This window comes from Frieseomelitta varia, unplaced genomic scaffold (assembly GCF_011392965.1).
Source record: "Frieseomelitta varia isolate USP_RPSP 00005682 unplaced genomic scaffold, Fvar_1.2 scaffold_379, whole genome shotgun sequence".
Lineage (NCBI taxonomy): Eukaryota > Metazoa > Arthropoda > Insecta > Hymenoptera > Apidae > Frieseomelitta > Frieseomelitta varia.
The window spans coordinates 74,144-91,331 of NW_025110122.1; the positions used below are offsets into that span (position 1 = coordinate 74,144).

Consider the following 17,188-nt stretch of genomic DNA (forward strand, 5'->3'; position numbering starts at 1 on the left):
GTGAAACAAATGTCAGATAACGGTGTAACTTTTACCAAACTGTTATATCAATAGGAATATCACTAATCCTAATCATTGCAATTCTAATATAAAAGTTTCAATTGTACGAAATATTTGTCCCCTTTGTCAATGTTTTGCACAGGATTTTACTGACAATTGCAGATCAACCGCGTTAATTACGATTATCGACAAAGTGGCACGTGGATTTTGAAATATTATTTTCTGTTTTTCATTTCATTAAAAATTTTAACTTTTTCTTCGTGCTCTTGTACAATAAAAGAGAATCGAAATGATCATGAATCTTGTACACTCTCATTCCTGCTGCTTTCGGTATAATCACTCCCTTGATTTCGTCATTTTAACATGTTTAGATAAGATTTTGTGTATAATCGTCAAATATTTCAACACTTGTACCTACAATCTGTCATTCACGAGAAATTTGTAACGTCTGATCGATCGTTCCTTATCGATCGTTACATCTTGCAAACAAGGTTGGATTAAATTTCCGGTTTGAAAAATCAACTTTTCTTTAATTTCTTTAATCAAAAAAATGTATATCTTTTACAGGGTATTTTTTGGGGTATTATTTGCTTATTTATTTTTTTGTTTTGGTATTATTTGTTCTCAACATTGTTGTCGAATATTCGAGGAGAATCGAGAGCACAGGGTCGAAACGAAATTTATTATAGGTGGGAGTGGATCCAGTCAATGTAGGACGAGACACGTGTGTACACGGAAGGCATGTGGCTAGATCCACATGGCATCATACCCCATGAAACGATACCAACTTGTACATGTTTTCCACCAATGTTTTGGGCGAGTGGGCCACCAGAGTCACCCTGCAAACAAATCAAAGAAATGCATCGATCTTTTGTCTAAAAAGAAAAACATTGCTCTACTTCAGTAACTCTCTTTCTTCACACACGATCATTTGCTCATCTATTTTTCTCTTTCAATCAAAAATGTTCAACACCTCTTTTCACCTCCTGAGAAATCTTCGACTAATTTCTCAGTCTGCTTTATCATTTCTATCCTCATCCTCCATATCACTGTGATCATTTTGATCCTATTTCAAGAAAGTTAAACACAATTCCATTTTCACTAGCAAAAGTTAACTGAAAACCTTTGTAGTTGAACGCGTAGAATAATTAAGAAATAATAACGAGATACACTTACAGAGCAAGCAGACACTTCCTTGCCAGCGATTCCAGAGCAGACCTGGGTATCGAACAGTTCAGGTTTCTGTCCGGAGACAGGTTGAGACGTGAGCTGTTTGTAACAGTCGGCGTTATCGAGGATGGGTACGAGAGCCTTTTGAAGAACTTTCGGCATGCTAGGAAACATGGACTTCGAGGTTGATCCCCATCCGGAAAGAACAGCTTGGCCAGTTTGTTTTTGTCCTTGCGTAGGCAGACTGATGGGTTGGACCGCGTTGTTCAGTTTCAAGGGAGTGCTCAGGAACATCAGAGCAATGTCGTGTTGCGCGACGCCACTAAAATCACAAAAGGAATTTATGTCAGTTAGACAAGCGATATGAATGTTTATTTGCTTCAAAAACAGTCGGTCGATCGAAACGTTTCTTCCCACTCGTCTCTTATCTCATCTTGCTATTGAAACATAGAAAATTCCGAAAATAGATTGACGAACGAGTAGAAGATATGACGAAGAAAGTCTTTCAGTTAAACTCTTTTCAGTTCACTTTTTAAGAATTTTTTAAAATACGAAAGTATCAGAGAGAAAGAACAGGAAGATCAGTGTCGTGGAACTTTATTTCCTCAATTGTTGTAATTACACTAAGGCAGTAAAATAACAAAATGACAAATAAATGAAATAAGGTATATAAAAAGATATATATATATATATATATATATATACACACACACACACACATGAATCTTTGAAAGTAATTGAAGAACGATGATCTTTCAAAGAATTCCAAATGTGGCTAATTAATAATTCTCAACTAATTACTTACCCTTTGTATCCACTGTGAACGACGCTTCTGGCAACATTCACTACTTGTTGAGTGGATTCCTCCGCGTTCAATTCGTATTTGCCAACGACGACTCTGACTTTTCTGTTATTCAGGATACAATGGCCAGCGGTTAAGATAGTCCTTTCGTTCAGGATGGAACCACCGCACGAGTGGCTGAATTTAACTAGGGGTGGCTGTCCATATTGGATGGAAACTTGGTACGGAAATTCGCCTCGGGAGGCCGCGACACCATCGGTGATACGGGGATGTAGGTTACCGGTGGGGACGGCCCAGCAAACTATAAAATATTTAATGTAAGTCAATATTTAAATAGTGCGAGTAGTCCACGTAATTGGAACGGGTTATATCTCGAATTTTTTTTGGTAAGAGATAAGAAGAAATTGTAGACGACAGAGTTGAACGGCTCTTGTTCACCATCATACGGTGAAACCTGTTTAAATGTCGCTTAAATTTTTAAAAGCGTGTATTCGTCTTTGCACTGACTGACTCATCTTCTCATTCTACTTAAAAAAAAAAGAAAAAGTATCACGATAATGCGAGTTTAGAGGATATTATCGACTTTTATTTTAATATTATTTCGATATTTTATTTTAATATTATTTAATTTTTAATTACATTTAATTATTTAATCTTCAATTAATTATATCGACTTTGTTCATTTCAACTCTAACAACTCTTATAAAATTAAATAGTCGAAACGTTTTCTATCAATCGTGCTCAGACCAAGTCACTTTAGCTCTTTCGTAATTACTTTAGTTCTGTAATCGTTATTAAATTTTCAAAAAAAATTGCTACCTTCTTCACCCTCAACATTTCCTTTATATTTTCTTCGAATTGCAACTAAAAACTTGTCCCTCTTCTAACTGTTCTAGTAAATTTTAATTGTGCGCGCCAAAATCATTTCTAATATTTTACAAGAATTTATTGAAAAAAGAAAAAGAAAGAAATGTAGTTTGTACACCTTGAGCAAAATCTTGGTCAAATAAGATGAATAAGAATCGAGGTACAGTTCGCTTACCCTGGAGCACGAGAAGAGAGGCAAGAATACTCTTGATGAACATGGTTGTACGACTATCAGGGCACAACTTGAGAAGTTTCGTGGAAATAACGATTTATATACGATGCTGCAGATTAATATCTGGCGATAATTCTAAATTGTAATCGATAACGGATCCACTCGATGTTATTTTTATATAAGGCGTGTTTTCATTAAATGGAGTGTACACTTCTGACGAATACATTGATTATTGCTAAATCACAATTGCATTTTTGCAAGGTTACCTCCTTCCGTATTTCTATTCTTATCTTCTCTCATTGATCTTTTCCTCTTTTTCATTAGACACAGATTGATAACAGCTCATCATTGTTTCGTAAGCGGTTAATATCGAGATTGAGCGTTTCAATCGTCAAGAAATTGTTGTACATACATTATACGAATACGATAGAAAAATCAATTAATAATCAAAATCCTGGGGTGTGTGTTATCAAGTGAATCACAATGTAGCTGCTTTCAAATTCATTTATTTACTCATTACTTTACAGCTTGCCAAACCCCATTCAAAGCACATTACACTTTACATGAATCAATTCAGCTTGATCGAATCTTGTACTGTGACTCTCGCACTTTACCGTGCATTTTACGCACTATTTACATGTCGTTGTTAAAATTCGCGCGCGATTATCTACTATACGAGATATATAACAAAAGTCGTATATAAAATTCAAAATGACAAAATTCTGCCATTAAGTTTCAAAGTTCGAGAGCAGTATTTCGATTTTCTCGATCGACGCACTTCAGATAATTTTCGTAATAGAAAGCAAAGAGGAGATTATCTCCTGTCTCGACCGATACTGCGATTATCGGGCCGAATTATCTCCAATTATAGACAGATTCTTTCGTCGATACTGATTGAAAAATCTCTGAAATCGTTGCAAATATACAACCTGCTGATAATTTCGCTCGTTTGAAATCGATTTCAGGCGTTTCAATTGACTAGACGAGCGATCGTTTTTACTCCTGCCCAAATTTCGCGAGCGGTCGGCACGATCTGCGACGCTGGCAATAGGAACCCGTACCTGCCGCGATCTCGAAGTTCCAGCGTGTAGGCGTATTTTATCCCGGCTACACCCTTGGCCCAGTCGTCGGAAGCACCTGAAATTTACTAAGTATTACATCAGAGTCGAGCATGTTCGAATTTTTTTCACGCGCGGCAGCTCACGAAAATGTTCGAACGTTTGTGAAAGTCGTTTACAAATAGAAAATTATTTTTTTAATTTTTAACGTTGTACGAAACACTTTGAGGTCTTCTTGGAATTGCAAAGAACAGCATTATTAGATAAACGGATGTAACATTTTTTTTTTAAAGCAGGTATTAATAATACCTTCGTGAACTGCAGTACATATTTTAGTTTGTTATACGAATAAATTCAAAATTCTATAATCGTCGAATCGTTCGTTCAAATCTACGCTTTGCAATTCCAGAAGAGAAGAGAATACTAACGTCATCATTGAAATTCGATACGACAGAGAATACTAACGTCATCACATTCGATACGATTCAATACAAATAACTGTTTCTGTAAATATGAGCGTCATTCTCGTTCCCATATCTTAAAAAATGATTTCATTTTGCCTCACAGTTATTGATGTTCAACAGTCCGCTTATCAGGCTACTTGTCGGCTTAATTAATTTACCAGCACGTGAGAGGAGAGTGCTTCATGCCTCGTTAATTGTCAAACATTATCAAACGAAAACCATTGCGATCGTTTGTTTGATATCGACTTCTCTGTCTGTTTAATATCGACTTTCGTAGAATGGTACCTGAAGTTGGGTACAACAAATCAGCCGATGGGCCAACTTGATAATTGGTCCCGTGTATCTTCGTGACTGCGCCAATCGCTTTCTTAGCTACGCTCGCTAATTCGGAGTAATCTAACGGTTTCGTGTACGTGTATCCCCATGGCACTAGCCACATCTGCGAGTACGAGTGCAACGTCAGGTAAACCCTAAAAGCATGATCACCATACGCTATCCGTCAAATTTCGATTAAATTGAATGAATTTCTGCTAAAAAGTTTGCAAAAGTGGATACGTGAAATTTTCAAAAGACATATTCCTTTTTTTGTAAGGACTTGTATTTCTACATTCTATGTGAACAAGATACGACTAATTCAATTTTATCAAATGACAGATTTTTTTTCAAAAGAATAAATTCTATTGTCGAACGTGTGCAGAGTTTCGAAAATTGCTACCTCTCGACACGCAGTTTCAGAAATTAATTTATAATTTCTTTTCTTTTATATAGATTACCTTACGCATCTACCTACCTGATGTTCTGTTTATTAGCTAAAATATAATCGGCCATTGCCTTCGTTTCCGGTTCGGAGAACGCGCGTGGACCGGCGTAAGTCTCGTGGCAGGGGTCCAAACTCGCACCACCCGCCTCCACCTCGCCCCAATGGTAGTCGAAGTTTCTATTCGGATCGACACCCTCGCACTTACCCCACAGCCACCTCGTATAATGATTCACCAACTGAAGAAACCTGATAAGAAAATTCACACTTCGTACAAGAGTCGATCACTTCTTCCCTCTACGTTTCAAGAAACACATAAATAACCCTTGCTTGAAGGGTTAAAGAACGAGATCGAATAAGGATAGAAGATCCCGATCGTACCGACTGTCGTCTTGATCCTCTGCGTGATTGCTCCTCGTCTTCCTCCACAATCTGTCGCCGGTGTGACTGAACTCGTAGCCATCCGGATTTACGACCGGCAGAATCATCCAGTCCGTATTGTCGAGCAGTTTAGCATAACTCGAGTTCTTCTCGACCAACTGGCTGACGATGTAGGTCGCCACAGCGGAGCCGATCCATTCCCGTGCGTGCATGCCTGCCGAATGTGAGGACAATTCGAAAGAGAGAGAGAGAGAGAGAGAAAGAAGAAAAAAAATGGGATAACGGGACAGGATCACGTAAAACGAGAATGGAAATTCTAGGCTCATCAAAAGATATATTGAGACGACAAATTTACAAAAGGAAGCGGTTCATCGATTATAAATTTCCAACTATTTCCAGCTATCACGATATCATAGTTTCTTCTTTCTAAAATTTATACCCAACGTTTTTATGATTCTTGAAACTATTCGAATAAAGTGACAAACGTACGAGCGAGGTTTGATAAGAGAACGTTTCCATCAATGAAACGATTCTATCCTTAATTTAACGCTGATCCGTTTGGGAATAACTGTTTTCACCAGTTGTGAAGATATGGATTCGATCGATACGATCGTTACACTTTTCTGAGTCAAGTAAAGTGTCTGATGCAACTTCTGCTGGATTTACGGCAAGCAAACGAGCTGATACGATTATCAATTATCACGTTTAATATCATGCACTCGAAGATAGAATTGATTGCAAAGGAATTGACTGTCACTGAATTCGAGAAATGTTTTTTTACAACATTCTGCATTTATTATACAATTGCTATAACATTTTACTCTATATCGATCAATAATGTTACAACATCGTTCGTACGTACTATGCTTCCAGAAAGATCCGACTCCAGAAAGATGTCAAAAAAATTAAAATGTATCAGAATATAATTCGACTATAGTTCAACTCGCCGAGAAGAAAATGTTAAGGAAACTCACCAGCATCTATCCAGATCGCTGGCTTAGCTTCGCCCCCTTTATTCGTTCCGGTTGAGATTTTTATCATCTTTATAGGTTGGCCTTCGTAACTGTGCCCTATAGTTATCACTTCAGCTACGCTTGGGTATCTTAATGCTAAATATTCCAAATATTTGACGATCTCTGGAAGAAACATCTCGATATTCATCTAGCCTGTTTTTTTATTAATAAAATAATAGAACATTTTTCATGGAACTTTGCACGCATCTTTGAATAGTTACAAAGATACTTTGTTAGCCTTATCTCGAGTCGATATTGGCAACCAATTGACGATTCGAAAATGCGAATTTTATAGACAGCAAAAGATAGATTAGATATAGTGTTGAATAAATCTGTTACACAGAAGCCTCCTATTTACCTCCGTATCGATGATACCGTTTCCAAGTCATACTGTGCCCGTTAGTCGTCACGAGATCGTTGCGTTGCTCCTTCGTCATTTTTGGATTCTGATACGCTATAGTTTTCTATCAAAAAAAAAAAAAAAAAAAAAAAGAAAGAAGCAATTAAAGAGTAAATTAAACTTATATTCTATTTAAATATTCTATCTGTGGCATCTCGTACCTGGAGATCCGGTATCAGCACTTTGAAATCGATTCCTTTATCACTGAGAAATACTTTGAAGTCAGAGACAAGATCTGGTCCGACAACCACGTCTGTTGTTCTGAAATTTACCAATTTTATCAATCAGTCAACCGAATCACTTAAGAGACGTTAGTGCGAATAAAGAACACGGACCTGTTGTACATTGGCTCGGTCCAGAATTTAACGTCTTCGGGTTCAGATTCCTTGAGCTCTTTCAGATCGTTCACGTGTCCTTGCGAATTCGGATACAATCTAATCAGCTGATGATTCTTGTAGCTAACCCTCGACGATCGTGACTTGAAATTCTTCTCGGTGCCGATAATACTAGTGACAATGGAGCCGATTCCGCTGGCTACCGCAGAGAACATCGACTCGACGAGATCCGTCAGAGAAAATCCTCTACTCTCGTTGTCGATCGTAGAGTCATTGTCAGTTTCGTTAAATGCAGCGATCTCTTCGTCCGGATACCTAAAAAAAACATCCACGTCCGTCTACTTTTGTGTCTACTTTTATATCAACAAATTATCTACAAAATTTAGCTTCCATTTCTTTAGCGATTTCTCTAAACATTGAAGCGAATTTCTGGGTGTTTAACCTCTTGCGCTGGAATGACGTGAATCACGCACGTTGAGAATTTTTTGTCCCAAAATTGCAATATTTTCTCAATTTTAAGTATACTTAAATATAACCCAGGCAAAACAAATGATAAGTTTATTATCTCTTAACAATTTCTATCCAGTGACATGTATACCGACGAGTTTAAAAGGAAAAGAAAGCGAAAAAATTATTGCATACGGTTCGGTCACTCGTTATGGTCCGCAATCAATTGCCAGCGCAAGCGGTTAAAGAAGATTCAAATAAATTCACCGGAATACGAAAACACGCACAAACATCCATCATTGCAATAAAAATGTAAAACTGCATGATCGTCCATTTATTTGCACGCCGAATTCGCTACAAGAGACAATGTCCTTCCGAAGAACGAACCTCGTTGCTCGATTTCCTTCGTCGAACGACCCATCGTCTCCTCCTGTGGACGAGCAATTGCATTTGGCCACGGTCGGGAATTCGAAATCGCCGCGCTGCGATCGAGCAGCGACTCGATTCGCCGCGATGATCGCTGATAAACCGACGAACACGATGCACAGGGTCGACTTGAAGTCGTCAGCCATGATCGGCCTGAATCAGGCCAGGATGTGCGATCGTCTCGGAGGCTTCTTGTTGACTGATCTCGCGGCTCGAGGCTGAAACCAGTTCTTTCGTCGTTGCTCGTACCGTGAAAAACGACAATTTCATCGCGCGCTGCCTTACGGTCTCCCGTCTTACGGGATTTCTGTATGGTATTCAGTACTCGACTTCCTTATGGGAACTTCCAAGACCCGGCTTCGATAGTGGATCGAAGGTCCTGAGGTCAGTGCGAGGAATGTGATTCTATTGGCTCGTTCTCGACGTAGGGGAGAGTATTTAATGGTCGTGTATTTTATTCATTAGCGTTAGAGTTTTATTACGCTGCCCACGCGTCGGTTTTTTTCACCGTGACTTCATTTACCTGGCCGAAGAATTTATTCTCAATCGCGGGACGATCTCAATCGCGATATTCTGAAGTATTCCATTTCTATTTTGGCACGGAAGAAGGATAAATGAATGAAGAATTCTATGGTTGCCTGTTTTTCGATACCGATTTGGTAGATGGAAGGAGCAACGTTTAATATTTTTGAAATTGAGAAATGTTTTTTTTTTTATCAACCGATCCTGGATTTTAATATTGCCTTGGATCTTAATGTTCAAATGATTCGTTTCAATTCAGCGTTTAAGTATTTCCGCAGCAGTTCGTAATAAATATCTTGCAAATGTCATGAACCTTTCCAACGATTTGAACGCAAAATATAAAAGTCTCTTGCAGTTTTAGACGAAGAGTTTAGAAGAAATTGGCGAAGAGAACAGCTTTTGTTGCTTCGCAAGTCGCATCAAAGAAATGTATCGCAGTCAAGAGGAATCCGGTTCTTCATTTTTTTTCTTTACGACGTGTCTCATTCCATTTTAATCTGTTAACGGTAATGGACAAGCGATTTCCTATTTGCTATAGTTGTCCGTTCGCTGAATCCCATTCTGCAAACGAAACACGCGAAGATACAAAGAAAATTGTCAATTTCATTTTTCAGAAACTTTTCCTTTCGTTCATTTTGAATCGATTAGAGAAGATTTCCGTTTGTCAGGTCTGACGGACTATCCTATTTTTCAAGCAGAGAAGCAACGTTGCTCTAATCTATTTACAATTACTCAAGAAGAATTTTACTCGGGAAAAGGGGAATGTAGACAAGCAAGAAATTGATCTCCTCCCTCGTCGAGATAGTTCTAAAACGGTGTATCTGAAAATTGGAGAAAGAATGGATCATCTAACAATTGCGCTGCGAATATGGTTTTTATTATCGTTACAACTATAAGAGGCACACCGTTCCGGCGTGCAGCAATACAATTATTCCGTGAACGTACGTAATGATAGAGCGTAAATAAGTAATAATAATTAATAATAATTATAATAATGACTGGTGTTAAATTAATGTTACTCTGTTAGTCAGATTTTTCCACGTGTACGAGAAAAAAAAAAAAAGAAAAAAATTGAAAACACATAAAGAGACGAGACAACGAAGAATAAGACAGAGGAGCCGCCGAGAAGAAAGATCGGATGGTTTTGCATTTATTCTCTTTCTTTCTTCACAAAGATCGAGATATCTATATATCGAATTCTCTGTTCGTTCGAGTATACACATCGAATTTTGACTAGCACACAGTTTTGTCCGACAAAAACCTCTCTCAATCTCCAACCGTTCTCCAGTTATCTCGATAGACAGATAAGAATCGGTTGGACGACGTACAGAGGAGGCTTCGTAAGAAAGAATCCGACCGATCTTCTCGATTTCTGTTAAAAAACAGCGTGAAAAAGTAAACGAAGGGAGAAAGAAAGGAAATTGTCGCGACGTCGAGGATACGATAAATGTTCTTCCCTCCCTTCTCTGTTTATTTTTTTATCGTAGATCCTCGTGGCACGGTATTGTCGCAATTATATATAACACTTCATTCGCAATAATTGACTGCTTATCGCCGTCCTCGCCGATCGCCTCCGTTCGACGAACGACGAACATGGCTCGCGGAGGACGATTAAATGGCAAGAACCTACGGGGATTCGTCAAACAATATGTGATGTTTCGTTTCGGTACGCTACTCCTCTCCGAGTATCGTTTATATCTCTGTTTCGTCACGTTGACGCGTCGAAGAGTCGATTCGTTCTTTCTTCTTCAGTTCACTCGATTTTCCTTTCATTCTTTTCCTCTTGAATCTTCATCCTCATCCATACATTCGGCGAACAACTGAACCGATCCTCTTCCCGATACGATTTTGCCTCGTACCTTCCCGTTCGACCTATTTACAGTTATTTATAGAACGTTTTACTCGCAACGTTTTACCATTCGAAACCGCTGCTGCTGTTCTTTCGGAACATCGCCGTCACACAACGATACGCACACAAGCACGGCTCCGCAACGACGTAACATTCCCTTCGATAAACATTACTCGAGAGTCCCAAGTATAACGTGATTAATAACGTATTACTATAGATATTCAACTATTCTTCTTTTTGTGTTCACCACGCCTTCGTACATCTTTCTGCCGCAAATCGACGTGCGTGCAAATATACGTGCATACTAATTTCAGCAAATTCGCGCGCGTCGCTTCGAGTCTGCGCTTCGAATGCGCGACGATCCTCGACGAGATTCGCGCATGGAGCACGGTCGATGGCTCGTCAGCTATACCTACCAGCTATCGGTATACGTTCGCTTGGTATATCGCTTAATAATTTCCGCTGGAAGCAAAGTATAATCGTCCATCGCAACGAATATACGATATAATCGTTAATCGAAAACGAAAATTCCGTGCAACAGGTTGCTCTCTCTCTCTTTTTCTCTCCCTTTCTCTCTCTCTCTCTCTGTCTATCGGTGATGGTTTCGTGTAACTAATGTGCGGGACGATTGTCGATTGTTGCGGGACGTAAAAAACTGGTAGAAAATGGTTAATCATAGACGATCAATCGTGGCAATAATTCTTAAGACAAATCTCTGAGTGGTTCTTCTAGAACGGTAACACAACGGGAACGTTGCGATATCGCGTCTCTCGTACTTTGCTCCGAGTTGTATATTACTCTACTACTCTCTAATGTTATAATAACCAGCAGTAACGATCGTCATTAATAACATTCTCTTCTGTAACGCGCGATTACCGACACCGAGGATGGAATCGAGTTTTCTCTCCCCCAATCCAATTTCGCATTGGACACCGCATTCACCGTTTAGAACAATAACGATTCAACCTCTATTCTCGTTAAACTTCTACGTGTATTTTTGCTTAGAACGCTTCATGCTACTTCATGCTACTTCATGCTTCGTAATAGACGAAGCTCGAGCTTCGACTTGCGTTGTCGTCCGTCCCGACGTATCTCTTTCGCCTCAGTTTCAGTCCCGTCGGCCTTCCTTTCGACCGAGTTCCCAAGATGAAACCGTTAGTCGAGCATTCCGGAGGACGAATGCGTGCGACGAATTAAACGATTTACACGATGTTTGCCTTGGCTATGGAGTTGCCCATCATGACCTTGTTCACGAAATTCACTATGGCCGTGGCTGGCTGCTCTGGTTCTAGCTCGGCGAACACGTGGCACTGGTTGTCCGATTTGTGCGCCGGCTTTCTCGCCACGAATCCGAAGCATCGGCTGGAAAAGAGAGTGAACATCTTTAGAGACCAGCTCCTCAGTTGCTAAATTGACATCAGATGTTATCGTCACTTTATTATCTTCAATCGATTTGATTTGAATTTCGACTTTTGAGTTAATTCAGCTTCGAAGAACGCACTCCTTTTCGTCCTTATTTTTAATTAAACTTAAACGTAGTTCAACAAGTAAACTAACGTAAATAAATTTTAACAAGTAAACCGAACACTTCAAAAAAGTAAAGTCTAAAATTCTAATTTAATCTAACATTTTACTAAGTTCTAATAATTCAGTTTCCGAACGCGAGACAGGAAAGAAAATTTGATTTTGGAAAACGTACTGGGCACTGAGCGGCCGGCCAGTTTCCTCGCTGGCAAAGTCCCAAGTGCGTTCCTCCGTGTCTAAGCCGCAGTAACTGATATTGTTCGTGGGGTAGTGCCTGCGGAAGAAAAGCTTCCGGGCGTTGTCCGTCAAAGTTATTCCCTGCGTCGAGACTTTGAAATGAACGATAGTCGCGGTGGGCAGTGGTTTCTGCTCGAACATCGTCGTGACTGCCTTCTTGATGGCTTGGGGACCCGTCAGTGACTCCGTATCCATGGTGAACAGGTACAGAACGTTGCAGGCTAGATACAAAAGATTACAAATCACAAACCGTGACGTAACGCACAGAGAAAGATAAGATAAAACAGGAATTTTTCCAGCGGAGAGTGAAATTTTTCGAATTAATTACCTGCACCCTGAGCGAGCAGTTGCTGCGTGCTATTCGTCCCGGGTGAATCGAGAGCTCTGGCTGCAGCTTCCGGTTCTGGGAGCAACAGCTGGCAAGGCAGAGCCATCGCCATCAAGCTGTGTTGATATACCAACGCAGACAGCGAGCTGAAGACTGGCTCGTTGGCGCATCCCTTTAATCTGACGCCTCTGGAGGTAGGCTCGATCAAAAAGTGCCTAACCAGCTCGCTATACGGGTCTTTGGGACTGCTTGGCGCACTTGGAGGTGGAGTTGCTACCTTCAGGGCGAGACCAAAGGCTCCTGGGAAGGAGTTGCTGTCTCGAACGACGAACGTGCCTGGCGCTGCATCCTTCAGCATCGAGATTGCTGAAAAATGAAGTCTTTCTTTATTTCGATTTCTTTTTTTAAAGAAGGATGCTATTTACTGGACTCTGATTCAATCGAATTTACGCAAATTTCATCTAGAATTCATTACGGCTCTGTTAAAGAGAGAGTTAAAGGAATAGAATCCAAGCAGAGATTCGTGCTCTCCGTTATTCGCAATCTGTACGAAAGATTGATCAAGAACGAAAGTTGATATATTTTCACGATTTTTATCGCCAAGAGAGAAGTTTGAACGAAGCGCATACCTTGCTCCCGAGAGATATTCGGCTTGTACCAGATCCTGCTGGTGTCGCGGACAAACTTCACGTTGGCATCGGCCACTTCTTGCGGCTCGGTGTTCGAGTGAACGCTGGACCGTCTCGAACCGTAATACTGGACCTGAGGAGATGACTGGCCACCGCTGTTTATGGATGTATACGACGTGGCGCTCTAGAAAAGAAGAAAACCAATCCTATGATACACGTCGATAATTCGTCTCAGAGACAAATAACAAACGATTAAAAAAAAATTAATTCGCAAATTCGTTTTACAAATACTTTTTGCCGCACGTACCTTGGGACTTTGGGCAAATTCAATGTGAGTCGGAGTACCAGGGCTGCGCGAGACAGCTTGCGACTGTTGCATCGTCGGCTCGTTTATCGGAGAAACAGATCGGTCCTTGCTACAAGGAAGCAATCACACGCATCGTTACAATGTGCACTTCGAGGAGGGATCGTTTTACTCCGCGTGCAGGCAGACGCGTGATTTCTTTGTGTGTGTACACATTTTGTGTGTTGTGTCAGGTGATTCGTGCAGGGTGGTGGTGAGAGAGCGTTGGAAACGTGGTACACATACAAGAACGAAGAAAAGATCGAGGGCCAGATAGGAGGAGTATCGATAAAGGAAACACAGGCAGAAAGAAAGAGATTGCACGAATATGTCCGGTGACTTACGATCTTTTTTTTTTTTTTTTTTTTATCCTACTAACAATTCACACACACACGTCTATATACACGAACGACTGTCAAAGGAAAGAATTCTTGTAACTGGATGGATGATAGTGCGCGTGTTATTGTACATGTTAATTGGCGACATCGAATGTTTCCTCCTTCGTTCTTTCCTTTTTTCTTTTTATTTTTCTTTCTTTTCATTATTAATAAGAAGCCAGTAATTATTACGCAAGTTTCCCGTGGCACACATTTTCCTTTTTTTTTCTTTTTTCATTCCTCTTTTTTTTTTTTTACTTCGGTGATGCTTGTACATTCGTTGCATGACAGTATGACAGTTTCAAAGTCCACGATGCAAGAAGCTCGAGCTTTTGTTAGTCCGACAAGTGCAATATACACACACTCACACACGACGAACAATGCGTGTTCTTTAGCTCTTCGTTTTTTTTTTGTTCACGATGCTGATCTGCAAGACCTCGGTCGCTGCAACCGCGTCGAACTATTCTTCTATTAATCAAAGTTTTGCTATGCTAATCCCCTGGACAGGAATTCTGATATTTCCACCGTGTTACGTCGTCTTTGTAACTATAATAGTCGTATCGTTTATGAAGGACAAAATCATCAGCAGGTTTACTTCTTTGTAGTTCGAACGATTAAAGAACGTGTACTATTATTCAACGATTTGTTCACCCTCTGTCCCGAACCGTGTCGCGGAGGAGTTCGAATGCTTTTAAATGTCACAATACGATGCAGTTGCAGCGGAGGTGTATCGACACAAACGGTTAGTGGCACGACATGAAACATTCACAACTCATCGGCGAAATCAACGCGTTCCCATCGTTGGGGAACGCGAGTTCGTCACTTGCCACGCGTTCCAATTCTCTCAAATGGTAATATTACCTATAGTCGAACGACGCCGATTGGTTAGTGAGCGGCCATCGTTTGTTATGCGTTTGTTTAAGTGGCCCGCTTGCCGGGAAACTCAAGCGTCTAGAATCACCAATATCGTTCTGCGTCATAATCATTGCTCATCAGCAATGTGCTTCGTCGAAAAGAAAAAGAATTCATTCTCTCTATCCTCAATTAAAAAACTGAAAAATCCTGTTCTATTAAAAGAAAAAAAAAAAAAAAAAAAAAGAAAAAAAAATTCAACATCCAGCGTCAGTTTATCTTCCTACATTTCCTGCATTTGTTAAAATGAAAATTGCGTAGAAATTCAAAAGTAGATTCACTGATCGATCAGATTCAATTGATCACGGCAGATAATGGATGAACAAATTACTCGAATTACTATTCGAATTCGATTTTCATCGAGCCTCTCGCGACATTCAATTATTGTTTGTTATCAGCGAACAAAACACGACAACGTTGAGAAAATAAAGGTAAGTAAATATGGTTGCCCACCTCTGTGTCGTCGGACTCTTGGGTGGAAGTCCCGTCTCCTTCGAGACTTCTCTTCGTTCCTCGATGTAGATCGTTCGTTCGCTGCCGTAATTGCCGACGTTGTTGTTGTTATTCCCGGTTGGCTCCGCGTTGTTCATATTGTTGTTGTTGTTGTTCACGTTGTAGGTGGCGTTGGTGCTGTAGGAGCGATCAGCCGCAAACGTAACCGTCGGCGAGGAGTTGTTCACGTACGGTGTTCGAGGATGAACCGGGAACGCCGGCGTTTGCGGCCTCGACGCGCTGCTGACCACCGCACTTCCGGGACTGACGCTCCTCTCGGTCCACGATGAAGCCGAGTCATTGTGCGACTGCAAATTTTCATCGACTTTCCACCCTCTGTTTGCACGGCTCGCGTTATTGAAAATGAACGTACGCACGACCGACACAAATGTCGCACGCTCGATCGCAAAAGCGAGGCGCGTCAAGCCATTTTCACACAGCTATAGAATAATCTATGATTCGAGGGAGATCGAGGACATTTCGACCCTTTTCTGAATTCGAAGAGATATTCCGCTGGATTAAGAGTAAAGTAAAAATTCGCTTGTCAAATGTACATGAATTTTGATTTCGTTTCAAGCAAGTGAATGAAATTTCACCTGCAGATATCAAATACTAAACCGCGTTGGACCATACGTCTTTGGAAAAGGGTTGAACCTCTCACTGTTAAAAAACAAAAAAAAAAAGAAAAAAAAAAGACTAAACAACCATGAGACAACGAAAGCGCACACAGATGATACGTAAAATTAGAATAAAAGAGAAAAAAATAAAAAAAAAAAAAAAAACGCTACTTGAATGCAAATCGAGCTACAACGAGGATTCCTGCGGGAGGAGGCTGGACAAACCTGGGTGCAATTCTGCCATGCTTTGGGCGACTGGTTAGGGGAGCAATTAGTGCTGCTAATGTTAACAATGTTGCTCCTCGCAGTTGTCGCGGTTGCTGCGTTGATGCTCGCGTGATGATGATCGTTCGTGTCTGACTTGGTGTTGTTAGTCATCGATTGGGGCGAGTAGCTAGGCGAAATCTCAGCCAGTGATTGAATTAGGCTCACGAGAGGGTCCGCGCTTGTCCGCGCGTTCGACTGCTGATCGACCATGGTCAACAGTCCCGCGTCCACGTGGTCGGTGCTCCTGTCGTTGCTGGTCACCGTGGTTCTGCTGACGCTCTGACAAGCGACGACACGATTCCGCGACTCTGGCCGAGAGTTTCGCGCCAGAGTCGAGACGAAATCCTGACCGATCGATTGTTTCTGGTCCGTGTGGCTGTTGCTGGCGGCCGTCAGCTGCTGTTGCTGTTGCTGTTGCTGTTGCTGTTGCTGCTGCTGCTGCAGCTGCCGATGCTCGCGCAACAGAGCGTCAGCGCGGGCAAAGCTATCGCTACGGGACTCTGGTCGCGGCGGTTGAGGCTTGTCCGTGTTAATGAACGTTGCTTGTTGTTGCATTGCTAATCCTAAAGTTTGCGTGCTTACTAAGCCAGAGCGGGGGGATGTCGGAGGGCTCTGAAAAGCAAGCCAAGCGCTTCATGCCAGAGGGAGAGCTGGTCGTTTCAATCCTTTCCTACCACACTCTGATTTTCTATTAATCGTCCGATCACCGTGATCCTTCGACAGTTACTTTAGTATTAATCTAACTAATCGTCGGCGAGTCCTTTGTTTTTTTCTTTTTTTTTTTTTTTTTTTTTTTTTT

The 17,188-nt window shown here is 40.9% G+C and overlaps 3 protein-coding genes across 15 annotated transcripts in view; all 3 read right to left on the reverse strand.

Annotated features, from left to right (window-relative positions):
• Positions 1 to 580: 580 nt before the first annotated feature.
• LOC122531159 (trypsin-1-like) lies at positions 581 to 3,171 on the reverse strand. The gene is made up of 4 exons (XM_043658847.1): positions 3,015 to 3,171; positions 1,976 to 2,273; positions 1,177 to 1,492; positions 581 to 839 (listed from the first exon to the last, which is right to left on the reverse strand). Exons 1-4 carry the CDS (start codon positions 3,055 to 3,057, stop codon positions 684 to 686), a joined length of 813 nt encoding a protein of 270 aa, XP_043514782.1. The 5' UTR covers positions 3,058 to 3,171; the 3' UTR covers positions 581 to 683.
• An 89-nt stretch (positions 3,172 to 3,260) lies between these two features.
• On the reverse strand, positions 3,261 to 8,445 carry LOC122531157 (carboxypeptidase B-like). 2 transcript variants are annotated; one of them, XM_043658843.1, is made up of 9 exons: positions 8,254 to 8,445; positions 7,420 to 7,734; positions 7,246 to 7,345; positions 7,043 to 7,148; positions 6,646 to 6,807; positions 5,672 to 5,885; positions 5,324 to 5,539; positions 4,819 to 5,003; positions 3,261 to 4,148 (listed from the first exon to the last, which is right to left on the reverse strand). In XM_043658843.1, exons 1-9 carry the CDS (start codon positions 8,436 to 8,438, stop codon positions 3,982 to 3,984), a joined length of 1,650 nt encoding a protein of 549 aa, XP_043514778.1. In that variant the 5' UTR covers positions 8,439 to 8,445; the 3' UTR covers positions 3,261 to 3,981. The 2 variants fall into 2 exon arrangements, with proteins under 2 accessions (XP_043514778.1, XP_043514779.1); XM_043658844.1 differs by having other exon boundaries at positions 4,016 to 4,148; positions 4,692 to 5,003.
• A 1,224-nt stretch (positions 8,446 to 9,669) lies between these two features.
• The window catches only part of LOC122531154 (tensin-1), a 174,341-nt gene continuing 166,822 nt past the window's right edge, over positions 9,670 to 17,188 (reverse strand). For 8 of the 12 annotated variants that reach the window (XM_043658830.1, XM_043658828.1, XM_043658834.1 and 5 more), the window contains 9 exons: positions 16,348 to 17,001; positions 15,467 to 15,813; positions 14,963 to 15,052; positions 13,689 to 13,797; positions 13,382 to 13,565; positions 12,753 to 13,118; positions 12,363 to 12,645; positions 11,870 to 12,025; positions 9,670 to 11,755 (listed from right to left, as the gene is read on the reverse strand). In XM_043658830.1, the coding sequence (XP_043514765.1) occupies positions 11,695 to 11,755; positions 11,870 to 12,025; positions 12,363 to 12,645; positions 12,753 to 13,118; positions 13,382 to 13,565; positions 13,689 to 13,797; positions 14,963 to 15,052; positions 15,467 to 15,813; positions 16,348 to 17,001 (2,250 nt within the window). In that variant the 3' untranslated portion in view covers positions 9,670 to 11,694. Of the gene's footprint in view, positions 11,756 to 11,790; positions 12,026 to 12,362; positions 12,646 to 12,752; positions 13,119 to 13,381; positions 13,566 to 13,688; positions 13,798 to 14,962; positions 15,053 to 15,466; positions 15,814 to 16,347; positions 17,002 to 17,188 lie in introns of all 12 variants that reach the window. The other 4 variants (XM_043658833.1, XR_006307208.1, XM_043658831.1 and 1 more) reach the window with 4 other exon arrangements.

Coding starts and splice junctions, on each gene's coding strand:
- LOC122531159 (XM_043658847.1), bottom strand. CDS start 3,057: ATGTTCATCAAGAGTATTCTTGCCTCTCTTCTCGTGCTCCAGG. Junction 2,274..3,014: donor CTCTCTTCTCGTGCTCCAGG/GTAAGCGAACTG, acceptor AATATTTTATAG/TTTGCTGGGCCGTCCCCACC. Junction 840..1,176: donor AGGAAGTGTCTGCTTGCTCT/GTAAGTGTATCT, acceptor ATTTGTTTGCAG/GGTGACTCTGGTGGCCCACT.
- LOC122531157 (XM_043658843.1), bottom strand. CDS start 8,438: ATGGCTGACGACTTCAAGTCGACCCTGTGCATCGTGTTCGTCGGTTTA. Junction 7,346..7,419: donor ACCGAGCCAATGTACAACAG/GTCCGTGTTCTT, acceptor GGTAAATTTCAG/AACAACAGACGTGGTTGTCG. Junction 5,004..5,323: donor GCTAATAAACAGAACATCAG/GTAGGTAGATGC, acceptor TCATGCTTTTAG/GGTTTACCTGACGTTGCACT.